This window comes from Xenopus laevis, chromosome 6L (assembly GCF_017654675.1).
Source record: "Xenopus laevis strain J_2021 chromosome 6L, Xenopus_laevis_v10.1, whole genome shotgun sequence".
Classification (NCBI taxonomy): Eukaryota; Metazoa; Chordata; class Amphibia; order Anura; family Pipidae; genus Xenopus; species Xenopus laevis.
Genome location: NC_054381.1, coordinates 153,207,746 through 153,224,379, shown reverse-complemented (window position 1 = coordinate 153,224,379; position 16,634 = coordinate 153,207,746). Strand labels below are relative to the sequence as shown.

At 38.3% G+C, this 16,634-nt stretch overlaps 1 protein-coding gene across 6 annotated transcripts in view; it reads left to right on the top strand.

The window, feature by feature from the left end:
* Positions 1–15,887, top strand: part of asap1.L (ArfGAP with SH3 domain, ankyrin repeat and PH domain 1 L homeolog) — a 190,142-nt gene extending 174,255 nt beyond the window's left edge. For 3 of the 6 annotated variants that reach the window (XM_041566643.1, XM_041566644.1, XM_041566645.1), the window contains 9 exons: positions 2,290–2,405; positions 2,622–2,689; positions 5,081–5,188; positions 5,709–5,937; positions 11,189–11,252; positions 11,399–11,457; positions 12,353–12,855; positions 13,233–13,355; positions 15,350–15,886. In XM_041566643.1, coding sequence (XP_041422577.1) covers positions 2,290–2,405; positions 2,622–2,689; positions 5,081–5,188; positions 5,709–5,937; positions 11,189–11,252; positions 11,399–11,457; positions 12,353–12,855; positions 13,233–13,355; positions 15,350–15,424 — 1,345 coding nt within the window. In that variant the 3' untranslated portion in view covers positions 15,425–15,886. Of the gene's footprint in view, positions 1–2,289; positions 2,406–2,621; positions 2,690–5,080; positions 5,189–5,708; positions 5,938–7,889; positions 8,061–11,188; positions 11,253–11,398; positions 11,458–12,352; positions 12,856–13,232; positions 13,356–15,349 lie in introns of all 6 variants that reach the window. The other 3 variants (XM_041566641.1, XM_041566642.1, XM_041566640.1) reach the window with 2 other exon arrangements.
* Positions 15,888–16,634: the final 747 nt, after the last annotated feature.

Here is a 16,634-nt window from a genome sequence, read left to right as displayed (position 1 = left end):
ACTTTACACCATCTTTCTGACATCACTTTGCACCATCCTTTCTGACATCACTTCTTTGCACCGTCCTTTCTGACATCACTTTACACCATCCTTTCTGACATCACTTTGCACCATCCTTTCTGACATCACTTTATACCATCCTTTCTGACATTACTTTGCACCTGTCGGGCTAATTGTGCGAATATTTAATGAAATTATATAAAATTATTTAAAAGAATTTAAGGCTCCTTATAAGTAATAAACAGGAGGAGTCTTAAATAATATATGCCCAACTCTGAATTCGATATCGAGCTTTCCCAATCAATTGGTACAAAGGGTGAAAAATCAGGACAACTATTTAACAAAATAATTAATTTATTTATATATAATAATAACAAATCAAATTATCACTTCTTTTAAAATCCACCAAATACTTCTTGATATAAACACAAGATAAAATTTATCAACAGATATTAATTGATAAGACCAAAATCATTAATATGGCGAGCATCCACAAGACAATATACACTCATTATTAATAAGGTATTGGAATCAAAGGAGGAATATGTGACTGATTCTGATTTGCTAAGGAATTCTGTCCTTAAATTTTCCCCATTAAATCGTTAACTTGGATATCATATATATATATATATATTAATGAAAAATAAAATGGACCCAAATTAAACAGATTATTCCCAGTTTGCAATTCTGGGAAAGTCAATGCTTAGGGTATGACTATAATACACATAGGAATAATAAATATCCAAGCATACAACTTAATCGAGAAAAAGTATAACAAAAATTTATATTTACCAGATGTAGAGTTTTCACTGGCCTGTGATGTCACCCTTATCTCACTTTCTAGATCTTTAAAATCCACTGGTCCTTTTCTTTTTAGTTGAAGAATGAGTCTTCTTATAGTTGAGTCTCCAAGTAGTTTTAGATTTCTTTCCTTCTCTTTCTTTCAGATGTAGAGTTTTTCTTCTTCAGTCAGCCCTCCTTTCCTTATCCTCTTTAGTTTCTTTTTCTTTTTTTCTCTCTCCCTTTTTTAATTTTTTTTCCCTCCTTAGTAACCCAGTGTCTCCTAATTTATCCCTCCTTTCTGTCTAAAACTCAACCCCTGGGATTAATTAACTAACCAATTGGAATTGAAGGGTAGTCTCCAAAAGTTAAACTATCACCATTTAATCTAAATATTTTGTAAAATGTCAATCATTTACCCCTGGGCGTGATGTCCTACACTACCTGTAGATGGCACTATTGCCTCAAACATCGTGACCTAAAAATATCTAAAAAATACATAATAGCCTTTGACCTCCTTAGTCTGGTGTTAAACATTACTGTTGACATTGTCTGAGACTGAAACAATACTTTATGATTCCTTAATACTTTTGGTACATATAATATACTTGTGAACACACTAGCCATTCAAAATTGGTTTGGTCTTTGATTAATTATTACCCTCTCAAACAGGTGTGCTCTATACTGTGGATAGTTTGTAAAATCCTTCAAGGTGTTCTCATCTTATTCACACAGACACCAAGGATTATACAACCTTTGAGATTTGCTTTAAGCACAAAGGTTATACACCTGTGTTAGGAGTCTGATAAAACATCCTTTTCAGAACAGAAGTTTCTTACCAACTAAACATTAATTTATATAAAACAAAATATAACTTCATTTCTCACCACTATATGATTAATCAAATATGCATAATATCAATCATGAATATGTATTCTATTGAGTAAAATAATCATACGTTATCATTAATAAACCTGAATATTCTTATAGTTAATATTCATCTTATTTGAAAATCCGACACACCGTCCTTTCTGACATCACTTTACACCGTCCTTTCTGACATCACTTTACACCGTCCTTTCTGACATCACTTTACACCATCCTTTCTGACATCACTTTGCACCATCTCTGACTTTTTTTGCCTGCAAAAGCTTAATACCCCTTCACATCACTCAACAATATATTTTAGCAAACAGTTTGAATATATATTGGCCATGGTCTGGGTAATGGTCCACATAGCATCAATGCCCTGGCATAGTTCAGCCACAACTCAACTGTATATACTTGTTCTATTTATTTCAATAGTTACATTGCTGAGAACTCAGAAGCCCTTGTGTTTTAGGTGTGAGGGAAAGTGAATGCTATTAGTAATATGTAATGCTGTCTCAGTATAATATGTATTGCTGTTTGGAATTTTCTTGATGTCTCTTCATTAGGATGGAAATGAGCAGCGCTGTGATTCATTACTCTCACCCCTAATTCATTTTTATTGCCTTATTTTTCCTGCAGTGGAAATTTAGATAAGCAGACTGGAAAGGGCAACACTGCTTTACACTACTGCTGCTTATATAACAAGCCGGAATGCTTAAAATTGCTTTTGAAGGGAAAGCCAACTATTGATGCTGGTAAGAAGCACAATGTAGTGTCTTGTTATTTAGCTGTTACTTGGTCCCACTTTCTGAATCCCTTAATCACTAAGGCTATAAGATCACTAGGTATGTCATTGTGTATAATGCTCTTGTTTTGTCTACATAGTAATCCTGCGCCGTCACACTGATTCTCATGCAGAGTAAGGCACTACACAATTTAGCCAGTATTAATCATTGTCGTTTTTGTAACAGTCAACCATGTCGGTGAGACAGCTATCGACATTGCAAAGAGACTGAAAGCAACTCAATGTGAGGAGCTGGTAAGTAGCAGACTTAAGATTCCAATGTGATATCAGCCATAACAATTGCTGGCGTTTTAAACCTGGATCGGTAGGGACGCACCGAATCCAGGATTCGATTCGGGATTTGGCCAGCAATTGGCCTTTTTCAGCAGGATTCCGATTCAGCCGAATCCTTCTGCCCGGCCGAAACGAATCCTAATTTGCATATGCAAATTAGGGTCTGGGAGGGAAATCGCTTTTTGTCACAAAACAAGGAAGTAAAAAAATGTTTTTGCCTTCCCACCCCTAATTTGCATATGTAAATTAGGATTTGGTTCGGTATTCAACCAAATCTTTTGCGAAGGGTTTGGGCCGAATCGGTGCATCCCTAATTAAAGGGGTTATTCACCTTTCAATTAACACTTTTAGTATGATGTAGAGAGTGATATTCTGAGACAATTTGCAATTGGTTTTCATTTTTTATTATTTGTGGCTTTTGAGTTATTTAGCTTTTAATTCAGCAGCTCTCCAGTTTATAATTTCAGCAATCTCGTTGGGTCCCAATTACCCTAGTAACCATGCATTGATTTGAATAAGAGACTGGAATATGAACAGGAGAGGCCTGAATAGAAAGATGAAAAGATGAAAAATAGAATGTGTAGCTTTACAGAGCATTTGTTTTAGATGGGGTCCCCCCCCCCCATTTGAAAGCTGGAAACAGCCTGAAGAAAAAGGCAAATAATATAAAAACTATGAAAAAATAAATATTGAAGCCCAATTGAAAAGTGGCTTAGAATTAGTCATTCTATAGTATAATAAAAGATAACTTAAAGGTGGACATTCCCTTTAACCCAAAACCCGAAGTTTGCTTGGGAGGCAACTTCAGAAAACTAAGTGCACCGATTGCCATCCCACCGGGGATTTACATTCTAACTGGCGGGAAGGCAGTTTGGGGAGATTAGACATCCGAAGAAGAGGCGATTTGTTGCCGGGCTACAAATCTTCCCGAATCTGCCTGTGTTCCTAATTAGTGGATAACAGATAACACCATTATATTCTACAGAGCTTATCTGCTATCTGCTGTGTAACCTGAACATTTTCTTCTTTGGCCGTTATCTACTGTGTATCCTGAGCTTGAATGGCTGCCTCCATGGCTACACAGCAGCTTGTTTATATAAACTATAGTAGTACTTATCTGTTATCTACTGTGTATCCTGTGCTTGAACAGCTGCCCCCATGGCTACACAGCAGCTTGTTTATATAAACTATAGTAGTACTTATCTGTTATCTACTGTGTATCCTGTGCTTGAATGGCTGTTCCCATGGCTACACAGCAGCTTGTTTATATAAACTATAGTAGTACTTATCTGTTATCTACTGTGTATCCTGTGCTTGAATGGCTGCCCCCATGGCTACACAGCAGCTTGTTTATATAAACTATAGTAGTACTTATCTGTTATCTACTGTGTATCCTGTGCTTGAATGGCTGTTCCCATGGCTACACAGCAGCTTGTTTATATAAACTATAGTAGTACTTATCTGTTATCTACTGTGTATCCTGTGCTTGAATGGCTGCCCCCATTGCTACACAACAGCTTGTTTATATTAACTATAGTAGTACTTATGTTATCTACTGTGTATCCTGTGCTTGAATGGCTGCCCCCATTGCTACACAACAGCTTGTTTATATAAGCTATAGTAGTACTTATCTGTTATCTACTGTGTATCCTGTGCTTGAACGGCTGCCCCCATTGCTACACTGCAGCTTGTTTATATAAACTATAGTAGTACTTGTCTGTTATCTACTGTGTATCCTGTGCTTAAATGGCTGCCCCCATGGCTACACAGCAGCTTGTTTATATAAACTATAGTAGTACTTATCTGTTATCTACTGTGTATCCTGTGCTTGAATGGCTGCCCCCATGGCTACACAGCAGCTTGTTTATATAAACTATAGTAGTACTTATCCGTTATCTACTGTGTATCCTGTGCTTGAATGGCTGCCTCCATGGCTACACAGCAGCTTGTTTATATAAACTATAGTAGTGTTTCTGAAGCAAACACACCAGTTTTACCAGTGCAGGGCAACACTGTATTATATTTCTATTACTTTAAAACACTTATATTTTTTTATGTTACTGCTCCTTTAAGCAAGGCTAAAATGCAAACAAAACCAATAATATATGCATATAAATTAGAGGGATCTCTTTAAAGAACATACAATTACATACTTTAAAGATCTTACAATTATTAAAAACCTTTTATGTCTATTTATGTCAATATAAACAACTGGTGCCATACTGCTTTTTGTAAACCGGTAGCAGAATCCTTACTTATGGCCAATGGGAATAAGTGTCCCTATGGAATCAATCTCCCCTCCTCCTCCTTAGATTCTATACAAGATCATTTAACAGAATGTTTCTGCTGCAGATTTCCCAAGGCCTGGCAGGGAAGCTGAATCCTCATGTCCATGTGGAGTACGACTGGAACCTCCGACAGGAAGAAATGGACGAGAGTGATGATGATTTAGATGATAAGGTTAGCTAAAATTTTAATTATATATCTTTCCATGACCCCATGTTATATTAAGTGCTCCGTATATTCACGTGCATTTTGCACTTACTATTTCAGTTATACTGTGCATAGTGGGTGGTAAAGTGTGTGCTGATATACAGTGTATATATATATATATATATATATCTATATATATATATATATATATATATATATATATATATATAGTGAATAGAGTACCCCCTCTTGTAAATTATAAGGATATTATAAGTCACTGAGGAGTTTCATGACTATAGAAATGAGGCCGAATGTTTTTATACAGGTCATAGAACTCCGAGGTTACTTCTAATATCCTCATATTTTCCAACAAGGGGTACTTTATTTATTATAATACACACGTTTCAGTGAGTCATGTGACAGAAATGACATCAGAACTCACCGTTTATAAGAATATAATTTACAAGATATTCATGGCTTTTGTGTATATTATAAATATATATATACTGTATGTGACTAACAGACTTTCATTTGTTTCTCCCAAAAGCCAAGTCCAATCAAGAAAGAGCGTTCCCCCAGACCCCAGAGCTTCTGCCATTCGTCCAGCATTTCCCCACAAGACAAGCTGTCACTGCCCGGTTTTATTACTCCTCGGGACAGGCAGAGACTCTCTTATGGAGCCTTCACCAACCAGATATTCATGTCTACAAGCACAGACTCCCCCACATCTCCTGTTGCAGATGGCCCTCCGTTGCCCCCCAGGAATGCAGGCAAAGGTACAGTGCAGGCTCTCTGGCTTTATATATATATAACAATATGAAAATGCAGAGTCCTTTTAGTAATATAAACAAGTAGGGATGCACCGAATCCACTATTTTGGATTCGGCCGAACCCCAGAATCCTTCGCGAAAGATTCTGCCGAATACCAAATCCGAATTCTAATTTGCATTTGCAAATTAGGGGTGGGAAGGGGAACATTTCCCTCCCCGCCCCTAATTTTCATTTTACATATATTCGGATTCGACTTATTTTGATTCACAGTCCAGACCTGATAATAAGGTGTAAGTGCTCCCCAGGTAAATCAGTTTAATTTTTTCCAGGGTTTTAAAGGAACAGTTCAGTGTAACAATAACAACTAGGTAAATAGATAGGCTGTGCAAAATAAAAAATGTTTCTGATATAGTCAGTTATCCAAAAATGTAATGTATAAAGGCTGGAGTGACTGGATGTGTTACATAATAGCCAGAACACTACTTCCTGCTTTTCAGCTCTCTAACTCTGAGTTAGTCAGTGACTTGAAGAGGGGCCACATGGGACATAACTGTTCAGTGATATTGCAATTGATCCTCAGCATTCAGCTCAGATTCAAAAGCAACAGTTATGACCCATGTGACCCCCCCCCCTCAAGTCACTGATTGGTTACTGCCTGAAAACCAACCAAGAGAGCTGAAAAGCAGGAAGTAGTGTTCTGGCTATTACGTTACACATCCAGTCACTCCAGCCTTTATACATTACATTTTTGTCTAATTAATTATATTGAAAACATATGTTATTTTGCACAGCCTATCTATTTGCCCAGTTTTTATTTTTAAACTGAACAATTCCTTTAAAGTCTTATTCACTTCTGGGTCATTGGCTCAGAGCATAATTCCTTATGCTGGAAAGTTTCTGCAGTTAGTAGCCCCCTGCATTGGATGCCCTTAATTTCCATTTCTCTGCTGTTATGGCACTATGTTGGGTTTGGGAGGTACGCAGCAGCACCACCAAGCCCTGCACGGTACTGTGAATCCCCGAATTCTTGTACTTTGTTCTGATAGTGATTTCACAGGGACACTGCCCCTCCAATAAGCTACATGACAAAAGGGAGCGAGGACTGTTGGGGCAAAAGAACGCTATATTGAAAATTATTACAAATCATTTGGAGCACAATGCATAACAGCGTTAATATTAGGCTTCTTTCAGTGTATTTAGGTTGATGGATAATTTTAATATATTAAAGGATAAGTAAACCTTTAAAATAAGTCAGACGAGAGTGCTGTTATAAGCACATTTGCAATGTACATTCATTATTTATACTTTTTTCATTCCAAGATATTAAAGGATTCGTGTACTGTTAATATGAATTAATTTTGTTTAAACAGCGCCACCTGCTGGTCATTTTCTGACCAGTCTGACCACCAAGTAGTCATGGAAGTTGTCAGGAGAAAGAAAGAGACTGCTCTGATGTTCTTCTGGCTAGGAAAGATTTGAGAAAGGTTTCTAATTGTTCTCCTAACCAGAAGAACATCAGAGCAACCTCTTGCTTTCTCCTGACAACTTCCTTGACTACTTGGTGGTCAGACTGGTGGGAAGCTGACCAGCAGGTGGCGCTGTTGTAACAAAATTCATTTATATTAACAGTACATGAATACCATAATATTTTGGAATAAAAAGAATATAAATAATGAATGTAAATGACAAAAGTGCTTGGGATAGCACTCGCATCAATTTTACATTCGGTTATTTGAAAGGTTTACTTATCCTTTAAATGTTTAAAAAAAAAAAACTTTTTTAGTGTCTTTAACTGTTTTCCATTCCCCTCCCAGTGTTCGGATCATCTGAAAACAACGGTCTGCAAATTGAGTGCATGAAAGATTTCAGATTTGCTTTTACTCCTGTGCTGAGCAGAAGTGAAAGATGTTCATAGGGAACCTATTACATTTAGTAAGATTTCTTTATGCTTTTCTAGTGGCGAGTGGCCCTACTTCAACCCTCCCTCTAAGCACCCAATCCCCTAGTGGCAGTTGCACTCTGTCCAAGAAGAGACCTCCTCCCCCACCCCCGGGACACAAACGAACCCTCTCCGACCCACCAAGTCCGCTACCTCATGGCCCCCCCAGTAAGGGCTCAGTTATTTGTGGTGAGTTCTGAAGTGAAAGCTCTCTGGCCCAGTGTGTGCCTTTCCTCGTCTTCCTCTTTCCTTCAGCTCCGTGCTCTGATGCTGCACTTCTCCGAGGTGTATCCTTCCTCTTCACAGCGTTTCCACCCCATTCTGCAGACAGTTCTCAGCCAATGGCTGCAGCTTGTGCTCATTCTGGCTTTGCCAACATCTGTCAAACTGTTAGACCACCCATAACTTACAAAACAAATTTTCCGATTATATTTGGTGTGTGTGTGGGGGGAGATAAGACATGATATCGGCAGGAGACTTGGATATCGGTCGGCTGGATGGAAAATTTTGATTGGATGCCTTTGAAGGTGTTATATTTTGGGTAGCCAAGAATGAGTAGAGTATAACAGTGCTTTATTAGCAGGCTCATGCAGCCATTACACAACAGTAAGCAACTCTTAACACCACAAGCTGTATAGAAAGTATGCACAGTATAAGTCTTGAGCACAGTGACATCTACAGGCCATTTGTATAAACACCACAGAAGGCACCCGAACATCGGCCACTGTTAGTGCTGAATCTTCAGATACAGGTAGAATTATATTGTTTCTATCTGTATATCTGACAATTCACCTACACGTGTGTATTGAAACGAACGATCAGATATACAGATAGAAACAATAGAATTCTACCTGTATCTGACCATTCAGCATCTGACACTTATACAGGTATGGGATCCGTTATCCAGAAACCTGTTATCCAGAAAACTCTGAATTACGGAAAGGTCATCTCCCATATACTCCATTATATAGTGAATAAAGTACCCCCTATTGTAAAATATAAGGATATTATAAGTTACCGAGGATTTCCATGACCATATAAAAGCACGAGGCTGAAGGTCATGGAACTCCGAGGTGACTTTTAATATCCTCATATTTTCCAACAAAGGTACATTATTTATTATAATACACAAGTTTTATTGAGTCATGTGACAAATTACATCACTAGTCACCGTTTATATAGTGAATAAAGTACCCCCTCTTGTAAAATACAAGGATATTATAAGTCACCGAGGAGTTTCATGACCATATAAAAGTACGAGGCCGAAGACCGAGTGTTTTTATACAGGTCATGAAACTCCGAGGTAACTTCTAATATCCTCATATTTTGCAACTGGGGGTACTTTATTTATTATAATACACAAATTTCAGTGAGTCATGTGACAGAAATGACATCACTACTCACCGTTTATAACTGATGACATCAGAACTCACCGTTTATAAGGATATAATTTACAAGATATTCATGGCTTTTGTGTATTATATCCTTATAAACGGTGAGTTCTGATGTCATCAGTTTGAAACGGTGAGTAGTGATGTCATTTCTGTCACATGACTCACTCAAACTTGTGTATTATAATAAATAAAGTACCACCAGTTGCAAAATATGAGGATATTAGAAGTAACCTCGGAGTTCCATGACCTGTATAAAAACACTCGCTCTTCGGCCTCGTACTTTTATATGGTCATGAAACTCCTCGTGACATAATATCCTTATATTGTGGGGCTACTTTATTCACTATATAATACACACAGCACCTATATATGTTGCTTTCATTCTGAATAATGGCCATTGACTAACTGCCCTCAGAAACAGACTAAACCAGGGATCTTTCTCTTGCAGCTCATCGGCTCTTGTAAGTTCGGCTAAGGATTCTGGGAGCAGTAATTATTTAAAATGAGAATTATGAGTAACATAAATACTGGGGTATTCCTCTCTCTTTCCATTCTAGCTTCCTGCTTTCCCTTCTCTAAGGCCTTTGTTTTATTGCCAGTTTCAGATGAGCACTGGTCGAATATACATTGTTTATCAGCAGGGGTTTTCTTTCAATATGATCATTAAAGGAACAGTAACACCAAAGAAAATGTAGCTTTGCCCTGCACTGGTAAAACGGATGTTTGCTTCAGAAACACTTCTATAGATATAAACAAGCTGATGTGTAACCATGGGGGCCGCCATTCAAGCACAGGACACAGTAGATAACAGATAAGTACTACTATAGTTTATATAAACAAGCTGCTGTGTAGCCATGGGGGCAGCCATTCAAGCACAGGACACAGTAGATAACAGATAAGTACTACTATAGTTTATATAAACAAGCTGCTGTGTAGCCATGGGGGCAGCCATTCAAGCACAGGATACACAGTAGTTAACAGATAAGTACTACTATAGTTTATATAAACAAGCTGCTGTGTAGCTATGGGGGCAGCCATTCAAGCACAGGATACACAGTAGATAACAGATAAGTACTACTATAGTTTATATAAACAGCTTGTTTATATAAACTATAGTAGTACTTAGTAGTACTTATCTGTTATCTACTGTGTATCCTGTGCTTGAATGGCTGCCCCCATGGCTACGCAGCAGCTTGTTTATACAAACTATAGTAGTACTTATCTGTTATCTACTGTGTATCCTGTGCTTGAATGGCTGCCCCCTTGGCTAAACAGCAGCTTGTTTATATAAACTATAGTAGTACTTATCTATTATCTACTGTGTATCCTGTGCTTGAATGGCTGCCCCGTGGCTACACAACAGCTTGTTTATATAAACTATAGTAGTACTTATCTGTTATCTACTGTGTATCCTGTGCTTGAATGGCTGCCCCCATGGCTACGCAGCAGCTTGTTTATATAAACTATAGTAGTACTTATCTGTTATCTACTGTGTATCCTGTGCTTGAATGGCTGCCCCCATGGCTACACAGCAGCTTGTTTATATAAACTATAGTAGTACTTATCTGTTATCTACTGTGTATCCTGTGCTTGAATGGCTGCCCCCATGGCTACACAGCAGCTTGTTTATAAAAACTATAGAAGTGTTTCTGAAGCAAACACATCAGTTTTACCAGTGTAGCGCAACACTTTCATTGTTACTGTTCATTTAAGTAGACATATATACTTACATGGAAGTGAAACTAGTACGTTTAATGTTCATAAGATGAGAGAGAAGAGTGAGTGCAGTATGGCAGTACCCACTCATGTATTATGTTTATATAGGGTACCCTGCTTATAAACACTGTATATTGTCTCTCTAAATGACACTTTGGCTAATGCTTTTTTGTGTGGTTTTACATTTTTAATATTTATCTCTGCCAGGTAATGACATGGGCCCAAGTGCTGCAGACAAAACTCTGAACAAGTTTGAGAGATTGTCATCAAGGTGAGTTGTTAGGGAATTGTCAGACAGAGATCCACATATAGAAATCTTCATATCAGAAGGTTTAACTCTTGATGTATTTCAGTAAGACTAATAAGGTCTGGAAGCCTGTGTATCATTTGTCTTTTATTTTCCATTAATTATTTTAGCACAGGAACAACAAAGACTGCGTTAGGCCCAAGAGTCCTACCAAAACTACCTCAGAAAGGTAAGTCTTTTACAGTTTGTCGTCTCACCCTTTCTCTCCTGTACATTAAATGTGAGCTTTGTGTGTGTGTGTGTGTGTATACATTTATATGGTCACAGAACCCCTCGGTGACTTCTAATATCCTTATCATTTACAGTAGGGGGTACATTATCCCTTATAATACATGAGTGGTACTCAGAGTTCCCTGTATAACTCAGCCTGCAGCCTTGTGCCTTTATATGGTCACAGAACAACCCCTCAGTGACTTCTAATATCCTTATCATTTACAGTAGGGGGTACATTATCCCTTATAATACATGAGTGGTACTCAGAGTTCCCTGTATAACTCAGCCTGCAGCCTTGTGCCTTTATATGGTCACAGAACAACCCCTCAGTGACTTCTAATATCCTTATAATTTACAGTAGGGGGTACATTATTCATTTTAATACATAAGTGATACTCAGAGTTCCCTGTATAACTCAGCCTGCAGCCTTGTGCCTTTTTATGGTCACATAACAACCCCTCAGTGACTTCTAATATCCTTATAATTTACAGTAGGGGGTACATTATTCATTTTAATACATAAGTGATACTCAGAGTTCCCTGTATAACTCAGCCTGCAGCCTTGTGCCTTTATATGATCACAGAACAACCCCTCAGTGACTTCTAATATCCTTATCATTTACAGTAGGGGGTACATTAACCCTTATAATACATGAGTGATACTCAATATATGCTCACAGAACCCCTCAGTGTTATGTATTTGAAGTGTTTTTTCAGAATAAATTGTGGTCATAGAGTAAGGATTTTGATTCCCTGTCGTTTGTATGTAAATATAGGATTATTAATTTCACATCATTATTGTTTCTCTGATGTCTAATTATTTAATTATTTCTTCTTTGTTTGTCCTCAAAGTGGCACTTAGAAAAATAGACACCTCTCATCATCTCTCAATGGATAAGTATAACCAGCAGCCCGAAATCTTCCAGAAATCTCCCCAGCCTGGAGATCTGCCTCAGAAGCCACAAATTGCCGATCTTCCTCCAAAACCGCAGCCTTCGGATATTGCCCAGAAACCACATGTCGGAGATCTGCCTCCCAAGCCCGGAGAATTGCCCCCTAAACCTCAGCTGGGAGATTTGCCCCCGAAACCCCAAGATTTACCTCCAAAGCCCCAGCTGAAAACTCTTCCTCCCAAGCCCAACCTTGCAGAGGTGATGTCTAAACCAGCTGCTGGGGATGTGCTTCCCAAACCTCACTCTCATGAAGCCAATCAAAATGCTCAGCCGGTGGATGTGACCCATAATGCACAGCACACAGACCACACCCCTGTCCAGAAACAAGTTCCAGAAACTTCCAACAACGGCCCCCCGCCACTTCCAGAAACGCCTGTGCCCCTTCCCCGAAAGATTAACACCGTAAGTGCTGTGATTGGTCAGCATTTCATAAGAGATTCTGATGTACAGCTATGGGACCTGTTATCCAGAATGCTCGTGACCTGGGGTTTTCTGGATAATGGATCTTTCTGTAATTTGGATCTTCATACCTTAAGAAAACCATGTAAACATGAAAAAAAAAACAATAGACTGGTTTTGCCTCCAATAAGGATTAATTATATCTTAGTTGGGATCAAGTACAAGCTACTGTTTTATTATTACACAGAAAAAGGAAATCCTTTATAAAAATATAAAATGATTGATTATAGTGGAGTCTAAAAGAGATGGTATCCTACACCCCAGGGTGACGATCTAGGAAAGGATTGTTGCTCTTATTTCTTATTTATTTTCTTTTAAAGGGGAAGAATAAGCTGAAACGAGTTAAGACAATATACGACTGCCAAGCGGACAATGATGATGAACTGACGTTTGTGGAGGGAGAAGTGATTATCGTGACTGGAGAAGAGGACCAGGAGTGGTGGGTGAGTAGTCAGGATATGGTGTTATATATGTATTATATATATATATATATATATATACACACAGTCATATGAAAAAGTTTGGGAACCCCTCTTAATTCTTTGCAGTTTTGTTTATCATTGGCTGAGCTTTCAAAGTAGCAACTTCCTTTTAATATATAACTTGCCTTATGGAAACAGTAGTATTTCGGCAGTTTATTGGATTAACAGAAAATATGCAATATGCATTGTAACAAAATCAGGTGCATAAATTTGGGCACCCAACAGAGATATTACATCAATACTTAGTTGAACCTCCTTTTGCAAATGTAACAGCCTCTAGGCGCCTCCTATAGCCTTTGATGAGTGTCTGGATTCTGGATGAGGCTATTTTTGACCATTAGTCCATACAAAATCTCTCCAGTTCAGTTAAATTTGATGGCTGCCGAGCATGGACAGTCTGCTTCAAATCATCCCATAGGTTTTCCATGATATTCAAGTCGGGGGAGTGTGACGGCCATTCCAGAATATTGTACTTGTCCCTCTGCATAAATGTCTGTAGATTTCCAAGTGAGTTTAGGGTCATTGTCTTGTTGGAATATCCAACCCCTGTGTAACTTCAACTTTGTGACTGATGCTCGAACATTATCCTGAAGAATTTGTTAATATTGGGTTGAATTCATCCGACCCTTGACTTTTTGTTATGACTAAATAACTAAATTTTGGTCTCATCAGTCCAAAGCACTTTGTTCCAGAATGACTGTGGCTTTTGCATACAACAAGCGACTCTGTATTTGTGTGAGTGCAGAAAGGGCTTCTTTCTCATCCCCCTGCCATACAGATGTTCTTTGTGCAAATTGTGCTGAATTGTAGAACGATGTACAGATACATCTGCAGCAAGATGTTCTTGCAGGTCTTTGGAGGTGATCTTTGGGTTGTCTGTAACCATTCTCACAATCCTCTGCATATGCCGCTCCTGTATTTTTCTTGGCCTGCCAGACCTGGGTCTTACAGCAACTGTGCCTGTGGCCTTCCATTTCCTGATTACATTCCTTACAGTGGAAACTGACAGTTTAAACCTCTGAGATAGCTTTTTATAGCCTTCCCCCTAAACCTTGATACTGAACAATCTTTGTTTTCAGATCTTTTGAGAGTTGCTTTGAGGATCCCATGCTGTCACTCTTCAGAGGAGAGTCAAACAGAAGCACAGCTTGCAATTGGCCACCTTAAAGGGATACTGTCATGGGAAAAAAAAATTTTTTTCAAAACGCATCAGTTAATAGTGCTACTCCAGCAGAATTCTGCACTGAAATCCATTTCTCAAAAGAGAAAACAGATTTTTTTATATTCAATTTTGAAATCTGACATGGGGCTAGACATTTTGTCAATTTCCCAGCTGCCCCCAGTCATGTGACGTGTGCCTGCACTTTAGGAGAGAAATGCTTTCTGGCAGGCTGCTGTTTTTCCTTCTCAATGTAACTGAATGTGTCTCAGTGGGACCTGGATTTTGCTATTGAGTGTTGTTCTTAGATCTACCAGGCAGCTGTTATCTTGTGTTAGAGAGCTGTTATCTGGTTACCTTCCCATTGTTCTTTTGTTTGGCTGCTGGGGGGTAAAAGGGAGGGGGTGATATCACTCCAACTTGCAGTACAGCAGTAAAGAGTGATTGAAGTTTATCAGAGCACAAGTCACATGACTTGGGGCAGCTGGGAAATTGACAATATGTCAATATTCCAGTCTCTTATGCAAATCAATGCATGGTTGCTAGGGGAATTTGGACCTTAGTAACCAGATTGATGAAATTGTAATCTGGAGAGCTGCTGAATAAAAAACTAAATAACTCAAAAACCACAAATAATAAAAAAAATGAAAACCAATTGCAAATTGTCTCAGAATATCACTCTCTACATCATACTAATGGTTAATTTAAAGGCAAACAACCCCTTTAAATACAGTATTCTATTTTTGTGACACAGATGTTTAGATAAAACCTGCCTCTCTGTGTTTATTCATTGCAGATTGGGCACATTGAAGGCTTCCCGGACAGAAAAGGAGTATTCCCTGTGTCCTTCGTCCACCTGTTGACTGAATAATAAGAAATTCATATCTGTGCCCCGGCGTGGGCCCCCGCTGCAATCTGCTCTGTGCTCCAGTCTGTAGTGTATATAAGCTGCTGTTACTCAGTCCATTTCATCCTGAACCTTCATCTTGTGCTGAACTCTATATATGTATGTATTGTCCTTGTACCATGTTCTTCTGCCTTTGCCAGTATTACAGTAGCCCAGGGGGCAATCCGTGGTCCCTGTCCTGCCAATATTCTTCATTCAACTCTATATATATATATATATATATATCTGCCAGGGAAACGCTGCTTCTCCTTGGACTGCACCCGTATAACCCGCCAACAAGCCCCAGAACACAAGTATGAACACAACAAGCAACTCTAGGGGGGTTATTTACTAAACTCTGAATGCCAAAACCCCGAAAAATTTGTGTTTTTTAAAGGGAAACCATCATACTGAAATAAGAAAATCTCTAAATACAATCAATGAAACATTCTGCATTGTTTCTGAAATAATCAAGTTTATCTTCACTATTCCTCTCTCAGCATCTGTTTCTCTTCATTCTCTCTTCATGCAGCAGTTGGGTGTCAGATATTCATTGACAGTTAGATCCAATATATCTTATAGGGGGGCTCCTTTTGCCTAGAAGATGTATTAGAGCTCACTCAAATAACTGATTCCAGTACAAACAAAATCTAACAAAATAACTGCCTTTTGCACAAATCCTGCATGTAGAGAGACATGATGTCTGGTGAGTTTAATAGAGTGAGCTCTAATACATCTTCTAGGCAAAAAAAATCCCCCCTATAAGATATATTGGATCTAACTGTCAATGATTATCTGACACCCAACTGCTGCATGAAGAGAGAATGAAGACAAACAGATGCTGAGAGAGGAATAGTGAAGATAAACTTGATTATTTCAGAAACAATGCAGAATATTTAATTGATTGTATTTAGAAAGTTTCTTATTTCAGTATGATAAAGCTTATTTTAAATTTTCATTTTTGCGATTGTTTCCCTTTAAGTATAAAACCCTAATATTTAGTGGAAAAAAAAAACCTATATATTTTTCTGGATTTATTAAACCCCGAGGATGGAATGTCAGAATCCGAAAATCTGGCATCTCAGACCTGCCGAGGTTGCAGATAAGTCAATGGGAGAAGTCCCAAAGATATTTGGATCTGCACCGGGTTTTGTGCAATAATCCAAAGATTTTGTGGTTTTTGAGCAAAAATCAG